The 17,507-nt window shown below is 38.6% G+C and overlaps 1 protein-coding gene across 2 annotated transcripts in view; it reads left to right on the top strand.

Moving 5' to 3' along the window:
• Positions 1 to 3,778: 3,778 nt before the first annotated feature.
• The window catches only part of LOC124856354 (immunoglobulin-like and fibronectin type III domain-containing protein 1), a 54,630-nt gene continuing 40,901 nt past the window's right edge, over positions 3,779 to 17,507 (top strand). Inside the window, exons 1-3 of one of the 2 annotated variants that reach the window (XM_047346707.1) lie at positions 3,779 to 3,922; positions 13,224 to 13,309; positions 14,441 to 14,462. In XM_047346707.1, the coding sequence (XP_047202663.1) occupies positions 13,286 to 13,309; positions 14,441 to 14,462 (46 nt within the window). In that variant the 5' untranslated portion in view covers positions 3,779 to 3,922; positions 13,224 to 13,285. The remainder of the gene's footprint in view (positions 3,923 to 13,223; positions 13,310 to 14,440; positions 14,463 to 17,507) is intronic. The other variant, XM_047346706.1, reaches the window with a different exon arrangement.

Below are 17,507 nucleotides of genomic sequence, written 5' to 3'. Positions count from 1 at the left end.
GGGGGGTGTGGGGGAAAGGGACAGTGTCAGTGTGGTTTCCGGGCTTTGTTAACCAGGCTGGTGGCAGATGGGAAAAAACTGTTCTTGTGGCGTGAGGTTTTGGTCCGGATGGACCGCAGCCTCCTGCCAGAGGGGAGAGTCTCAAAGAGTCTGTGACCGGGGTGGGAGGGATCAGCCAGAATCTTCCCTGCCCGCTTCAGGGTCCTGGAGGTGTACAGTTCCTGGAGCGACAGTAGACTGCAGCCAATCACCTTCTCAGCAGACCGAATGACACGCTGCAGCCTGCCCTTATCCTTGGCTGTAGCAGCGGCGTACCAGATGGTGATGGAGGAGGTGAGGATGGACTCAATGATGGCTGTGTAGAAGTGCACCATCATAGTCTTTGGCAGGTTGAATTTCTTCAGCTGCCGCAGGAAGAACATCCTCTGCTGGGCTTTCTTGATGAGGGAGCTGATGTTTGGCTCCCACTTGAGATCCTGGGAGATGATGGTTCCCAGGAAGCGGAAAGATTCCACAGTGTCAATTGTGGAGTCACAGAGGGTGATGGGGGCAGGTGGGGCCTGTCTTTAGAGCGTTGAGCTCAAGGCTGTTCTGGCTGCACCAGTCCAACAGATGGTCCACCTCCCATCTGTACGCGGACTCGTCACCATCAGAGATGAGTCCGATCAGGGTGGTGTCGTCCGCAAACTTCAGAAGCTTGACAGACTGGTGACTGGAGGTGCAGCTGTTGGTGTACAGGGAGAAGAGCAGAGGAGAGAGAACACAGCCTTGGGGGGGAACCGGTGCTGATGGTCAGGGAGTCAGAGACGTGCCAATAAGAACTTGAGTTGACACTCATAAAACATTTTTTGTACAAAGAGTTCCCTGCTGACATTTTATACAAAGATGAAACTCGACGGTATAAACCCTGGTGCAGCTAATGTTGGCTTACATTTTGTGGGCTCAGTTAAGTAAAGTGATTTGAGGACAGGGATGCAGCAAAGAAAAATCAGCTACGTTCTGTTCAGGGTTACATCACAAAATTTACATGATATTTTGTCATGGACCAACATTTTAACATAAACTATGAAAAACAAGTCAGCCTCTAAATAATAAAAAAAACATTTAATAAGTGTTTTGTTTTTGTTTTTTTTTTACTTAGAAAACTAGCAGAATGGAGACAAACAGACTCAAATGTACATTTCAGATCATTTCCTTATAAATTACATCGGTTTATTTTGTTTTCCTTCTCAGTATTCTGTCAAACTTTGCAAAAGAAGCACATGAACTTTTGCTCAACTTGCTTTTACAGTTTATTGCACTGCAGCTCCCTGACATGTTTATTTTTCATGTTTTTGAGCAACTCATACAGTCTGAAATCATTGTCAGGGGTCTGTCTGGGGACTATAGGGCATTCTGAACATATTGTAATAGCAATTACATCACATGCATGTCCTTTATATTAAACAAATTGTAGGGGTCACAATATTTATAGATTTAAATCTAGAAAAAAATGCTTATTTTGTGGTTTCTGAAGCAATGTTGAAGACTAAAGCAGATCCTGAAAAATACTAGATAACTTAAATTAATATACAATAGTATTTACATTACCGACCCTTTTTTGTAAAGGCTTTTCCGACGATTTGCTAACTTAAACACAACCAAACTGCATGGTTATACTGTCTTGCAGTATATTTAGATATTGCAAAGTTTTCTTGTCTCATAAAAAAAACAACAACAACAAATCAGCCACTCAGCTTACATGACTTTATGATGAATATTTTGGAATTTGCAACCTAAGCCTACAATAAAACCCTGCTGACTTTACTGAGACTGCCAAAATATCTCATAAAACATTCTAAGAAAATCTACCACCCACAGAGATAATGGTTTCCAATGGATATTGTTTTATGGTATGAGCAGCATTTAATGCAATTTGAAATAATAACTACAGATGATGTTGACCTATTATTATCAACTACATATCTATGATTGTATTAACAATATTGTTTTGTTACAGTATAACTATATTTTGCTATTGTGGATGTTTCTTTTCCAACCTAAGGATCATGCCCTGGAAAACAACATGGACAAACTTGACCGAGTCAATGTAATAAACAGCAACATACCATGTCAGATGGGATTTAGCGGTCAAGACATAGTTATCAAGGGGTTAAAAAGGGCAAAAACTAAATATTTTGTTCTAATCAATTTGAATGAAGCTTGTATGTGGTAATCTGCTATCAGCTATTCATTAACTATTCATATTTTTGCGCCTAAACAAACTGAGCATCCCCTGGAAGATGACACTTGGAAGTAGAATTCTTTACGTACAGTGTTTCCGATTTATGGTTGTTGTAATGTGCTGAAGTCAAACTTTACTGCTAAAGCCATAAATATTTTGGGAATGCAGTAAGACTAGCATGAGCTTAAAGAAACACATGTAAAGAGGTTATGCAATACTGTGTCTGTTTGCTTTAGGGTAGTTGGTGGGTGGCTTTACTATCTTGTATATGAACATTAAAACAGAACTGATGTAAAACCGATGCTTATACTAATGGGAAAGTACAATATAAATACAAAGTAAATAAGAATAGACATTGTAGGGACAGTAGAAACAGAACTGGATAATTTAAGTGACTGACTAGGTCATTGAATGTTAGATGGCAAGGATCAAATTGCAGTTTGTCTAAAGGTCTTTTTAATAGTCTTCCACTGTATGCACATTTGTGAAGGTGGATGTTTCTTTGTCTGTGTAACTTATGCTTGCAAATGCTTTAGATCACATGTCAGATGTTAATAGAAACAACATAACCTTCCTGGCTCCAGTAAAAGCAGAACATGCAATCGGATGGAACAAAGTGAGACAAGCACAGTGTCTTTGCTTCTTGATTTAAGTCTTTCTGGACAGTGACTAAAAACCTCTATCTTCTTTTAAATTATCAACTGACAACAACTGTATGAAGTATAAAAGGATGTAATATAATACAGGACACAAATATTTTTCCTACTGCAGGCTTCATCTTTGATTCTGAGTATATGTTTAAACTTGTCTTACCATTACACAATGGATATTGCTTTAAGTTTTAAAGTGTATGCAGCACAAACTGTCAAAAAGGGGCAGTTTACCCTTGATATGAAACTTCACCCAATAAACCTTATCATCACTATTTCTATTCCAGTTTGTCAAATCAATATCAGCCATTTAAACAGCTTATTTTGTTAATTTAAGTTGTTAAGATAGTAATTACTATGTTCATCAAGAATTGATTAATGGTGGTGAATGTCTAATTCAGTCTGTATATTTATACATGCATGAGACAGCATGAAGAAAATACTCCTGCACAGATGTTTATGTTTGTTCGCCTAAAGGAAAGTAATTGTACAGAAGTATCATGCATATTTTTTGTTTCTAGCCAAGCTTGCTGTCTTAGTTGCTGAATGTATTTTGCTATGTTGATAAATAATACACAAAAAGAAATGCATTTCTTTATGAATAACAATAACAATTTAAGAATAACATTGCCGCACCTAAAACATTCCCAGTTTTTATGCTGCAGGACGTTGTCACCTCTGATTTAGATGTGAACACCCACTTTGAGCTTATAAAAAAAAACAAAAAAGTTCATCTTCATTTGTGTCACTTTATCTGCTTCATAAAAAATTACTGTATAAGTATTTAACTTGATCTTTGACCCCCACTTAATAACCCAACACCCCCACCCCAAAACCCCCAACCTGCTTCACCGCCCACTTTACCTACAATGGCTTTGGAGTCATCACTAACATGAAAAAAAAACATAAATGACTTTAGGCAGTCACTGGGTCTGAGCAGAAGCGAAGCATCAAGCACCAGCTTGCAAACTGCAGGAAGGATCTATTACAGTTAAAACAGGGGAAGGCACAGTGTGACCAGACTTCTGTCTGAAAGAGAAGAGAGACGGTAGGTGATCCACAAAATAAAGGCTTGATCAGAGATTTTACTGAGCAAGGGAGAAAAAAGGATTATATGTATAGATTTATTTTGCATTTTTCCACATGCAAATATCCAGATTTATGCTATATGTTGAATGATGGTGTGATAAAACAGATAAGTGCATTATTCTAGAAAGGTGTGATTAAATTGTAGAGAAAATAAAGGTATTTTAACCATATCAAAGAATAAGGCTAGCTGTTAAAATAATTTTTTTTTGGCATCACAGTACGGAGTATTTTAAAACATTAATCATTAGGCTAGATTAAATGTTGCATATTTGATACTGATGCATAAAATCACCTTAACAAGACATGCTGGTTTAGATTTCACACTTTTAAATCTAGGAGGTTACATTAGAACAGTATGGTCAGACATGTGAGACTGTTGGGTCATAACTAACTTTAGATAGAGGTATCAATATGTAACCTGAGATTTAGGGTCTTGCAAAGAAGAAGTGGGCTGTAGTTTGGCAGATGATCAATTTCTTATTTCATTAAAGAATCTGCAGACCTGTGGTTCATGTTGACTTTTCCATACAACTTTAGGTTGTGCAACTTAAAATGTGTGCATGGCAAGGTTGTTGTTAGCAGAATAAAAAGTAAATATCTTCAATGCAAATAAATAAAGCAAACAAAAACTTCTGAAGGGAGAAAATACTAAAAGGCAAATCTTTTTTCCATTCTACATTTATTTGTGATGAAAATAAAAATCTATTTATTTTCCTACATATGAACACATGAGGGAAGTTAATTTATCACCATAAGTGCTCATTTGTCACCAAAGATCTTGCCATTAAGCCAGGTTTTGTGTAAGTTACATTGCTGAAGACACTTTCTGTCTTGTTCTCTCTGCTGCAATTACTGACATGTTGAAAAAAAGCAGTGAGCGACATTTGAGAAGCTACTAGATGCCATTTCCAGAGTACATGGTCAGCGGCCCAGTCAGCTGAAGTGGGTGTAAGCAGGATGTCATGTTCTGCTAATATATGCTCTGACTTTGTGTTGTTAATCACTTAAAAAAAAAACTTTTCTGCAAATATTTCTTTAGTTAAAGATGGTAATTTTCCTTGTTATAGGAAGAGGTAAAGCCGAGACGAAGGCAAGTTATTTAGACAATAAAATGATTTACTAACATTCACCTATGATATGTATCTAAATGTTGGCCTTTTTTGTGATTATTTTAAATCATATGCTATCAAAGTGAGCCACAAGGAAAAACAGCTTGTAAAATAAAAACGTTGCCATTTGTACACACAAAGTCAGTTTGAAAACTGGTAGAGATTTATTCTACAGAAGTTGTGAGATGACCTGACATCCACAAAACTATTTTTGGACCAGATACCTGAAGGCAAAGAGTTTGTTTTAAACTGACATATCAAGGCATGCTTTGCAAAGTGGCTGAAGAGACAGATGTAAAAAATAATGATGTAAACTAATAAAGTATTTAGGGATTTTATGTGGGGGAGTGGCCATCTACTTTATTAATAAAGAGTAACAACAAGAAAGGTCTGATATTTGTCAGTATTACTCAACCACTGGAATGAAAACTTATAGCAAAAGGTCTTGGGGGATTAATTAAACATTTTTAATTTATAATATTTTAAACATGTCCACAGTAGATCAAATATAAGTCCAACACTTTCATGAAAGGCTCTAATACGTGTCAACATGACAGTGGTCCAAATGATGATGAGCAGTCACTGAAATAAGTTTTGTGTTTCCATAAATTTCATTTCATTTCAATTAAACTTAGTTTGTTCATATTAGCACCAATTCACAGTCACCTGACACTTTACAAAAATAAGAGATACATTTTAGATACAAAAATATATAACCAATTCAGTCAAATTATAGGGACAGATTATTAAAAAAAATGTACACCAATTTGATCCTAGTTATAAAACAGTGCAATCCAGTTTATGTTATTATTCCAGTAGGTCAAATTTTCTAAGAAAACTGAAATATGGAGTCACTGACTTTGAAAAAATCCCTCAAACTGAGCATGCATGTGGAGACAGTGGAAAGGAAGAAACCATCTGCAGAACCTGGCTCAATGTGAGCGGCCATCTGTCTTGATCAAGGTTTAAAAAGACAGAGAGGAAACAGAAAAAACACAGAGGCGCAGGTACAGGGCACTTTCGTTGTGTAAGAGCAAGCAGTTATGAACACCAGTAGCTTATTTAATAGCTTCATCTAAGAGAAAAACATTCAAACATATGTTCTGTGCCAGTAGTACATTCTATGGGATGCAAAACAAATATACAGGTCCTTCTCAAAATATTAGCATATTGTGATAAAGTTAATTATTTTCCATAATGTCATGATGAAAATTTAACATTCATATATTTTAGATTCATTGCACACTAACTGAAATATTTCAGGTCTTTTATTGTCTTAATACGGATGATTTTGGCATACAGCTCATGAAAACCCAAAATTCCTATTTCACAAAATTAGCATATTTCATCCGACCAATAAAAGAAAAGTGTTTTTAATACAAAAAACGTCAACCTTCAAATAATCATGTACAGTTATGCACTTAATACTTGGTCGGGAATCCTTTGGCAGAAATGACTGCTTTAATGCGGCGTGGCATGGAGGCAATCAGCCTGTGGCACTGCTGAGGTCTTATGGAGGCCCAGGATGCTTCGATAGCGGCCTTTAGCTCATCCAGAGTGTTGGGTCTTGAGTCTCTCAACGTTCTCTTCACAATATCCCACAGATTCTCTATGGGGTTCAGGTCAGGAGAGTTGGCAGGCCAATTGAGCACAGTGATACCATGGTCAGTAAACCATTTACCAGTGGTTTTGGCACTGTGAGCAGGTGCCAGGTCGTGCTGAAAAATGAAATCTTCATCTCCATAAAGCTTTTCAGCAGATGGAAGCATGAAGTGCTCCAAAATCTCCTGATAGCTAGCTGCATTGACCCTGCCCTTGATAAAACACAGTGGACCAACAACAGCAGCTGACACGGCACCCCAGACCATCACTGACTGTGGGTACTTGACACTGGACTTCTGGCATTTTGGCGTTTCCTTCTCCCCAGTCTTCCTCCAGACTCTGGCACCTTGATTTCCGAATGACATGCAGAATTTGCTTTCATCCGAAAAAAGTACTTTGGACCACTGAGCAACAGTCCAGTGCTGCTTCTCTGTAGCCCAGGTCTGGGGAACGCGACACCTGTAGCCCATTTCCTGCACACGCCTGTGCACGATGGCTCTGGATGTTTCTACTCCAGACTCAGTCCACTGCTTCCGCAGATCCCCCAAGGTCTGGAATCGGCCCTTCTCCACAATCTTCCTCAGGGTCCGGTCACCTCTTCTTGTTTTGTAGCGTTTTCTGCCACACTTTTTCCTTCCCACAGACTTCCCACTGAGGTGCCTTGATACAGCACTCTGGGAACAGCCTATTCGTTCAGAAATTTCTTTCTGTGTCTTACCCTCTTGCTTGAGGGTGTCAATAGTGGCCTTCTGGACAGCAGTCAGGTCGGCAGTCTTACCCATGATTGGGGTTTTGAGTGATGAACCAGGCTGGGAGTTTTAAAGGCCTCTGGAATCTTTTGCAGGTGTTTAGAGTTAACTCGTTGATTCAGATGATTAGGTTCATAGCTCGTTTAGAGACCCTTTTAATGATATGCTAATTTTGTGAGATAGGAATTTTGGGTTTTCATGAGCTGTATGCCAAAATCATCCGTATTAAGACAATAAAAGACCTGAAATATTTCAGTTAGTGTGCAATGAATCTAAAATATATTAATGTTAAATTTTCATCATGACATTATGGAAAATAATTAACTTTATCACAATATGCTAATATTTTGAGAAGGACCTGTATGTTCTTTAATTGCTTTGTCTAGAAAATAAATAGAGGGTTAAAACCAGAAAGACAGAAGCAAGTGTATCATCCATAAAACGGGAACATAAATTTATTGGCAGCAATACTCAGCCAATGACCATTTTAGGATGGTGTCAAAGCTGGACAGAAACATCTGACCATGTGTAACCTTTGAAGAAAAAAAGAGCGATAGAACAGGAACCTCTTAGAGCAGTAAATTATCAGAAAAAGGAAAAAGTAATTTCAGTTAACAGTTCAGGCTGTTTTTGAGAACATAAGTGATAATATTCACTCTCAAACGTTTTAGCATCAAACAAATAATTTTTTTTGTACCATATATATATATATATATATTGTTTTTGCATTATTGCTGTTATTGCACACGTTATTATTATACCCTTTTTACTATTTGCCTGAACAAGCATAGAAAAAAAAAGTGGTTTAATGTAATATCCTTAGTTGAGATTTCCAGCAGTGAATATAAATTGCAGCAGAAACTGTGAGTAAAAAAAAATGGTTTCTCTCCGTAGTGGTTCAACATTTCAGAAAGCCTGTCTCTTATTACCCCTCCCCCAAAAATCAGAATTCATTAAAACAGAAAGCAAAAGCAAAACATTGGACTCTACGTGTAATTAGCTAAAACAACAAAACTGGAAAAATAGAGGGGTGAATTTCTTTAGAACGCGCAGAACCTCATACCAGGAAATCTTCACCACCAGACAGCTTTGGTTGTGCCATACCGTATGTGGTTTTTAGTACATTTCAAAAAGCCAATGTTGCTGCAAGAGCTCATCACCTTTTAGTACAATTGAAAAGGCATATGCAGTAAACGTATATGCAGCATATGTGCTAAAAATAAAGGATTAAAAGATTTATATTCTCATACCAGCTCACATTTACAGGTTACATTTATAAAAAAAATTATTTTATAAAGTAAATTCTTATCTTTTGATAGATGTCTGTCTTATTTCATATCAGAAACAAACTTGTTTGTTGAATGAAAGTAATGTTCAATCTGCCAGGGGTATAATGTAAAGATTAGCTTTAGCATTTAGTCTTAAGTGTGTACTTGCAGCTGTAATTAACCACAGTGAATTTTACCTCTAATTTACTCAGTAACAGAGAAGTGCAGGAAAGGGTATCTAAAAGTCACCTTTCACCATTCTCTATCATTTCCTCATCTATCCATCAAAGTGGCTGTCACTGAGAGTGATGCAGAGCACAGAATGGAGAGTTTGTCAGGTCATACAACAACCACAATAGGGAAAGAAGTAAAACAATCAATGACCAATGTTTACCATAGGTGGGTTACAAAGTGGCCTAATGGTTACATTAGATACAACAATACCATGATGATTTGCTTATATGTGTTTGCTGCATGTTATACATTAAGTATGTGTCCCATTGCAGTTTCCATTTAATAGCTGTGTAATTATACAGCTAAAAACAGGTAAAGATTGAATAACATAATTTAATCAGCAAAAATGTTTGAATAAAATGTATAAGCAATGTACAGGGGTTGGACAATGAAACTGAAACACCTGGTTTTAGACCACAATAATTTATTAGTATGGTGTAGGGCCTCCTTTTTGCGGCCAATACATCGTCAATTCGTCTTGGGAATGACATATACAAGTCCTGCACAGTGGTCAGAGGGATTTTAAGCCATTCTTCTTGCAGGATAGTGGCCAGGTCACTATGTGATACTGGTGGAGGAATCGTTTCCTGACTCGCTCCTCCAAAACACCCCAAAGTGGCTCAATAATATTCAGATCTGGTGACTGTGCAGGCCATGGGAGATGTTCAACTTCACTTTCATGTTCATCAAACCAATCTTTCACCAGTCTTGCTGTGTGTATTGGTGCATTGTCATCCTGATAAATGGTACCGCCTTCAGGATACAATGTTTGAACCATTGGATGCACATGGTCCTCAAGAATGGTTCGGTTGTCCTTGGCAGTGACGCGCCCATCTAGCACAAGTATTGGGCCACGGGAATGCCATGATATGGCAGCTTAAACCATCACTGATCCATCCCATGCTTCACTCTTGGCATGCAACAGTCTGGGTGGTACGCTTCTTTGGGGCTTCTCCACACCGTAACTCTCCCGGATGTGGGGAAAACAGTAAAGGTGGACTCATCAGAGAACAATACATGTTTCACATTGTTCACAGCCCAAGATTTGCGCTCCTTGCACCATTTAAACCGATGTTTGGCATTGGCATGAGTGACCAAAGGTTTGGCTATAGCAGCCCGGCCGTGTATATTGACCCTGTGGAGCTCCCGACGGACAGTTCTGGTGGAAACAGGAGAGTTGAGGTGCACATTTAATTCTGTCGTGATTTGGGCAGCCGTGGTTTTATGTTTATTGGATACAATCTGGGTTAGCAACCGAAGATCCCTTTCAGACAACTTCCTCTTGCATCCACAGTTAATCCTGTTGGATGTGGTTCGTCCTTCTTGGTGGTATGCTGACATTACCCTGGATACCGTGGCTCTTGATACATCACAAAGACGTGCTGTCTTGGTCACAGATGCACCAGCAAGACGTGCACCAACAATTTGTCCTCTTTTGAACTCTGGTATGTCACCCATAATGTTGTGTGCATTTCAATATTTTGAGCAAAACTCTGCTCTTACCCTGCTAATTGAACCTTCACACTCTGCTCTTACTGGTGCAATGTGCAATCAATGAAGACTGGCTACCAGGCTGGTCCAATTTAGCCATGAAACCTCCCACACTAAAATGACAGGTGTTTCAGTTTCATTGTCCAACCCCTGTAAATTCCAAGCCAGTAAATACTGTGTGCAGCTCTAATAGTAGAAGTCTTGTTTCATTTTAAGCAGATTTTAGAGAGGTATTTCCATTGTAACGCTTACTTCCCACATGGAAATAACGCAGTCATTAGGCTTCAATTTACAAATCAAGCCAACCCAAAATTCAAAAGACCTACACCTACAGCTTATATCATACATTTCTTTGAAGGGAAATCTAAATGCGCATATATGTTTGTCTTTATTATTATTGTTAGGTAGTCATTGCTATTCCCTTTGTGTAGAATAGTGCTTGTTAATTAGGTGATGGTTTTGGACCAGAATAATGGTATATTAGGATTATTTGGCTTCAATAAATCTTCATATATATATAATTAAGAGAAGCTTTTGTGTTTATTTCGTGCAAGAGTGATTTATCTGTCAAAACAAGGTCGAAGTTCCCCCACCTTCGGTGAAGCGGTTGAATAAACAGTGACAGTTGGTGGTTTTGGTTAATAATTTGTAATTATTAAAGAGCTTTGAGCCCATAATCACAACATCAGAGGACATCTCTGATTTCTATTTCTAAGTAATGATCTTTTGTTAAGAAATAAAAAAAATTCAAATTATAATTTTAAATTATAATTCTTGATGAATATTAATCAATAATCATAATCATTACAACATTTATCATACTAAGCTTTCAAAACAGGTAAAATGGTTTCAGAATCCCCAGACAGTGCCATTCTTTGCAGTTTTTAAACTCTAAGAGAACGTCTTCTTGCTTTGTCACAGAGATTTGGACTTAATTTATACAGGTCCTTCTCAAAATATTAGCATTGCACACTAACTGAAATATTTCAGGTCTTTTATTGTCTTAATACGGATGATTTTGGCATACAGCTCATGAAAACCCAAAATTCCTATCTCACAAAATTAGCATATTTCATCCGACCAATAAAAGAAAAGTGTTTTTAATACAAAAAACGTCAACCTTCAAATAATCATGTACAGTTATGCACTCAATACTTGGTCGGGAATCCTTTGGCAGAAATGACTGCTTCAATGCGGCGTGGCGTGGAGGCAATCAGCCTGTGGCACTGCTGAGGTCTTATGGAGGCCCAGGATGCTTCGATAGCGGCCTTTAGCTCATCCAGAGTGTTGGGTCTTGAGTCTCTCAACGTTCTCTTCACAATATCCCACAGATTCTCTATGGGGTTCAGGTCAGGAGAGTTGGCAGGCCAATTGAGCACAGTGATACCATGGTCAGTAAACCATTTACCAGTGGTTTTGGCACTGTGAGCAGGTGCCAGGTCGTGCTGAAAAATGAAATCTTCATCTCCATAAAGCTTTTCAGCAGATGGAAGCATGAAGTGCTCCAAAATCTCCTGATAGCTAGCTGCATTGACCCTGCCCTTGATAAAACACAGTGGACCAACACCAGCAGCTGACACGGCACCCCGGACCATCACTGACTGTGGGTACTTGACACTGGACTTCTGGCATTTTGGCATTTCCTTCTCCCCAGTCGTCCTCCAGACTCAGGCACCTTGATTTCTGAATGACATGCAGAATTTGCTTTCATCCGAAAAAAGTACTATGGACCACTGAGCAACAGTCCAGTGCTGCTTCTCTGAAGCCCAGGTCAGGCGCTTCTGCCGCTGTTTCTGGTTCAAAAGTGGCTTGACCTGGGGAATGCAGCACCTGTAGCCCATTTCCTGTACACGCCTGTGCACGGTGGCTCTGGATGTTTCTACTCCAGACTCAGTCCACTGCTTCCGCAGGTCCCCCAAGGTCTGGAATCGGCCATTTTCCACAATCTTCCTCAGGGTCCGGTCACCTCTTCTCGTTGTGCAGCGTTTTCTGCCACACTTTTTCCTTCCCACAGACTTCCCACTGAGGTGCCTTGATACAGCACTCTGGGAACAGCCTATTCGTTCAGAAATTTCTTTCTGTGTCTTACCCTCTTGCTTGAGGGTGTCAATAGTGGCCTTCTGGACAGCAGTCAGGTCGGCAGTCTTACCCATGATTGGGGTTTTGAGTTTTAAAGGCCTCATGAATCTTTTGCAGGTGTTTAGAGTTAACTCGTTGATTCAGATGATTGGGTTCATAGCTCGTTTAGAGACCCTTTTAATGATATGCTAATTTTGTGAGATAGGAATTTTGGGTTTTCATGAGCTGTATGCCAAAATCATCTGTATTAAGACAATAAAAGACCTGAAATATGTCAGTTAGTGTGCAATGAATCTAAAATATATGAATGTTAAATTTTCATCATGACATTATGGAAAATAATGAACTTTATCACAATATGCTGATATTTTGAGAAGGACCTGTAGCTGCCTGTGGAAACTTCATGAAACTGGAGTTCAGATCATGTTAGGACCAACAGTTATTGTAAATAACACCTACCTCTGCCTCTTGTTGACAGGTTTAGGTAACTGCACTCTGTGGGTGAGGAGTGGTGGGGCCAAAAAGCCTTCTGAACATTAAATAAAAATTCTCAGAAAATGGTAGATATTTCTGTAAGAATCTTTGAGTGGTATGTGCTTATATTTTCAAAGATAATTCATTAATAATAATAAAAATAACCCATCCCCAAGTTAAGGCCATCTCTTCTGGAGAGAATATGAGCTATGAATGTATGAGGTGCTAAGGTTTTATCTCTGTCTTTTGTTCAGAGCCCTCCGAATCTGCTGATCTCAAGAGAAAATAAAGATGTGGAAGAAGACAAAGGTGGCTGATGAAACTGCCACTGGGCAGGCAGGTAAGTGCAGAAGTCAGACAAAAGTTGGTATTCCAGCTGCCTCTGCCTGTATTTTCTTTCATCCCAGAGTTGGTGATAAACAAGTTTCAACTCAACTACACTTTATAAGTAAACTTTATAGTCATGGAAACGCCCAGCAAAACAGCCACAACAATGAAGACCATGTCAGTATTGTATAATCTTAAAAGATCTTCGAAGATGTGGATCCCAAAATACTTCGTTAATGTTGTGGAGAAGAGCTGTTCATTGCTGATGAGATAAAACCAAGAACAACACAAAGCAACAAGTGGAGGCACCCCAAGTATCAGTGACGACTTATTTGCTCTTTTACCTTTGATGCTAAAAAAATCTCATCAAAGAAGACCTTTTTTATGTGAACAGAAATAGAGATGAGACTATTCAATGCATTTTTCACAAAGACAAAAAGCAACGATCAAGTTATACTGGTAAGAACTGAACTCTGGTTTGGAGTCTTCTCCCCCCTCCAAGAACAGAAATATAAGAAGTTGATCAAATAAACCATCTGAGGCATCCGAGAAGATAGAAGCAAGCTGTAATCACCAAAGAAATACATTGCATAAAATTCCTGTTATTGATGAAATGCGCAAACAAAGAATGATTACGAAGGTCCAACAAATGCCCTAATGGTAACAAGGGATATGCACAGAATTGAAACAATATCTTTCAAAAAATTATTTTCTTACAAACTGCTTCTCTCCAAGTATTACCTGAATTTATCTCAAGCACCACGCAGGAATCATCCTGAGAAGTCTGCCATCTGAAAATGTGTAAGCAAGCTTTATGTTGAGTTGTAACACTTACATGGCACAACTCTTTGTTTCAATGCTGCTGAAACACAACACGCTAACATGCCGTGTTATCTTTTGTCTATGACTAACAGTTTTTGTTGTGTTGTCAGTCTCTGCATATTGTGGTCTGCAGATGCTTTGTGTTGTGTTTGTCTACCCAATCTTGGGTTATGTATTGTATATTGTGTGGGCCCTTGTGTTTCTTTTCTATCCTTAATCCTGTCAAGGTTCCAACCTGCCAAGGTGCTTCTGTCAGGATTTATATTTACCTGTCCTGTGCCCTCTCCTTTTGTCTTGTTGCGTGTTAATCGGCGGTTCTGAGGGAGTTCACCAGGACGACAAAGGTATGCAAGAAAAATGGAAATCAAATTACAAATGATTCATTTTCTGCATGTGTGATGCCATGCTGGGTTTAGTTGCATGAACAATGACATCTTCATCATCCTTATTATCACTGTTATCTTTCTTGAAAGGTGTTTTCCAAAAATGGATGACTCACCTTTCTGTGGCACAATGGATGAATTTCATTGTGACTTTTTTTATCAAACTCCATACTGTGTGAAAACTTGCAACATGCTGATGCAAGAGGGCGCTGTGAATGATTGTCATGTCTGTACCTTAGCTTGTGAGTCAATGGGAAAATGCCACTTTTTACTGAAAACTTTGAATCCATATCAGCCCTGTAAGAGATGGGGCCTTAGCTCAATCTCAATACATGAACCCACTTTGCAGAAACCTCCACATAACACAACAATTCGTAGAAAATCACTGGTCCAATAAGCCATTGTAATTTCCTATAAACTCACAGTAATTAGTCTAAATTTTGGATGGTTTTTAGCAGAGTTCACCCACAATAAATTTGATGCAAGAAAAGTTTACATAAACGATGGCTGTTTCTTAGAGAGAAATACTAAAAGAAAAATGAGCAATCTTTAAAAATCAACTTCTTAAACATTTGACTTTTTAATGCTTTCTGACATGTAACTTTCACAGAGTTGCAATAGGATACAAAGTAGCTATAGGAGTACCATGTACAGCCAGCCACTTTTTACCTGAACATTGAGGGTTTATGATAGCGAGTTAAACATATGACATATACAAGCCCTGAAGGCTCATCTACAATACCTTGTAAATGAACTGATACTCCTTAAATGTTTTTAACATTTTGTCATGTTGCATACTTGAATGTATTTTATATGGATTTATGACAAACCAACTAACAGTAGTGAACAATTGTGATTGTGGAAACAGGACATGGTTTTCACATTTTCTAAAGTAAAAATCTGAAAAGTGTGCGGTGGATTTTTATTTGGCCCCTTTAACTCTGATATCTCTATGTAACATCCAGTCCAACTAATTATTTTAAAAAGTCAATTAAATAATAAAGTACACCCATATCAGCATAGATTTTGTGCAGCTTTCTGTGGAGGTCTCAGGGGTTTGTCAGACAACATCTGAGAACAAACAACATTCTTAAGTCCAAGGGACACACTGGACAGGTCAGGGATAAAGTTGTGGAGAGGTTAAAAGGGTCAGGCTATAAAACTATTTCTCAAGCTTTAGATATCCTAGGGAGCAACGTTCAATTATTTATCCAAACACAAAAAAGGGTTTGCAACTGAAGGACTATCGAGGAATGCTGTCTACCTAATCTAACAGGCTGGACAAGGGAAGCATTTATCAGAGAAGCAAGAGGCCCATGATACCTATTCAAGAGCTGCCTGAGATCAACAGCTCAGGTGGTAGAATCTGTTGATATGACAACTCCTGCACACCACAATTCAGGCTTTTACTTAAGAGTGGCAAGAAGAAAGCTAGTTTACAATAAGTCCTGTAGGGAACACAGCAAACAGTTAGAAGAAGGTACTCTGGTCAGATGAGACAAAATTCTAAATTGTTTGCATGAATGGTGGTGGTAGCATCATGCTGTCAGGATACTTTTCTTCAGCAACCACAGGGCTGCTGGTCAGAACTGATAGGAAGATGGATGGAGATAAATTCAGTACTGTCAGAGGAAAGTCTGTTAGAGACAAATTCCTCAACAAAAGGAGAGAGTTCAGACCGAAGATGCATAAACCAAAACTTGATTTCAAAAACAAAGTTGAAAGCAAGTTTTGTACAGTCAATCCACATCAGGCCTTGGAAGCCCTGAATAAAATGATGGGTTGTTCAAAACAAACCCAGGCAGGACAACGCACCGCTGAGAATCTCATCTTTGCCAATGACTTCAACCACTTCTACAGTTGTTTTGACACAGTTAATGCTAAAGAAAATGCTCTTTCCATCTGTGCAGAGGTGCCTCAAGACCAACCTATTCAACGTCTGAGGAGGATGTTGGTGGCTGTTTGTCCCAGATTAAACCATGCAAAGCACCTGGCTATGATGGTTTGGATGGATGCGATATGAGGGTGTGTTCTGCTGAGCTCAAGGGGGTCTTGATGGCTCTGTTTCAAATTTTGATAAACACCTGCACTGTTACAAACTCATGGAAAATCTCCACCATTAAGCCTCCGTCTAAAAAGCTTGGTTCTGGGACTCTGAATGACTTCCAACCAGTTATACTCACTTCAGTACTAGCAAAATGTATGGAGAGAGCTGTGAGAAAGCATCTTGTTGCAGCTGTAAAAGACCAACTTGACCCCCTAGAATTTGCCTATAGGGTTTGTAGGGGGTGGAGGATGCTACTTTGACTCTCATAAACACAGTGGTGGGTCATTTACAGCAGAAAATTATTCATTGACCTGACCTCTGCCTTTAATACGATGAGGACTGACATCTTGTTGAGACTGTTTTCCATTTTGGGGGTGAATGGGGGTGGATCCACTGGTTCAGAGACTTTTTGACAGCCCGACCCCAGAGGGTCCACATGAACGGCGCATGAAACATAAAGGTAATGGCAGCAATTGCTGCAGATAATGCATAATTGGAGAGTAGTAAGAGAAAGTGTGAGAAGAGTGAGGAAAGATGATCATTATGTACTTCAGCAGTCTAAACTTGTAGCAGTATACCTACAAAGGTCTACAAAGGTCTGTCTTCCATTCTACTTTTTGAGACTTTAGAAACTACCAGTAAGCCTGCGGTCTAAGAGCAAACTGCTCCGTCTGCAACATATGGACATATGATTATTAAGGGCTATGAATGTAAGAAGAATAATTTCATCATTTTGATTATATTCTGGATTTAAGTGGGTGTCAGTGAAGATAAGCTAAAATAGGAAAATATTATCTATTTCAGTTTAATCAGAACTTTCATCTTGGTTTTAAATTGTGGTGTTTTAAAAATGTGATATATCTTGAAAACACATTTTTGTTTGTAACCAGGTTACAAACTTGAAAACCTTGGTATATCTATAAAAAATCTCAGGCCTGATGCATACATATTTACATTTC

Source organism: Girardinichthys multiradiatus, chromosome 20, assembly GCF_021462225.1.
Source record: "Girardinichthys multiradiatus isolate DD_20200921_A chromosome 20, DD_fGirMul_XY1, whole genome shotgun sequence".
Lineage (NCBI taxonomy): Eukaryota > Metazoa > Chordata > Actinopteri > Cyprinodontiformes > Goodeidae > Girardinichthys > Girardinichthys multiradiatus.
This window is presented reverse-complemented; position numbering and strand designations above follow the sequence as displayed.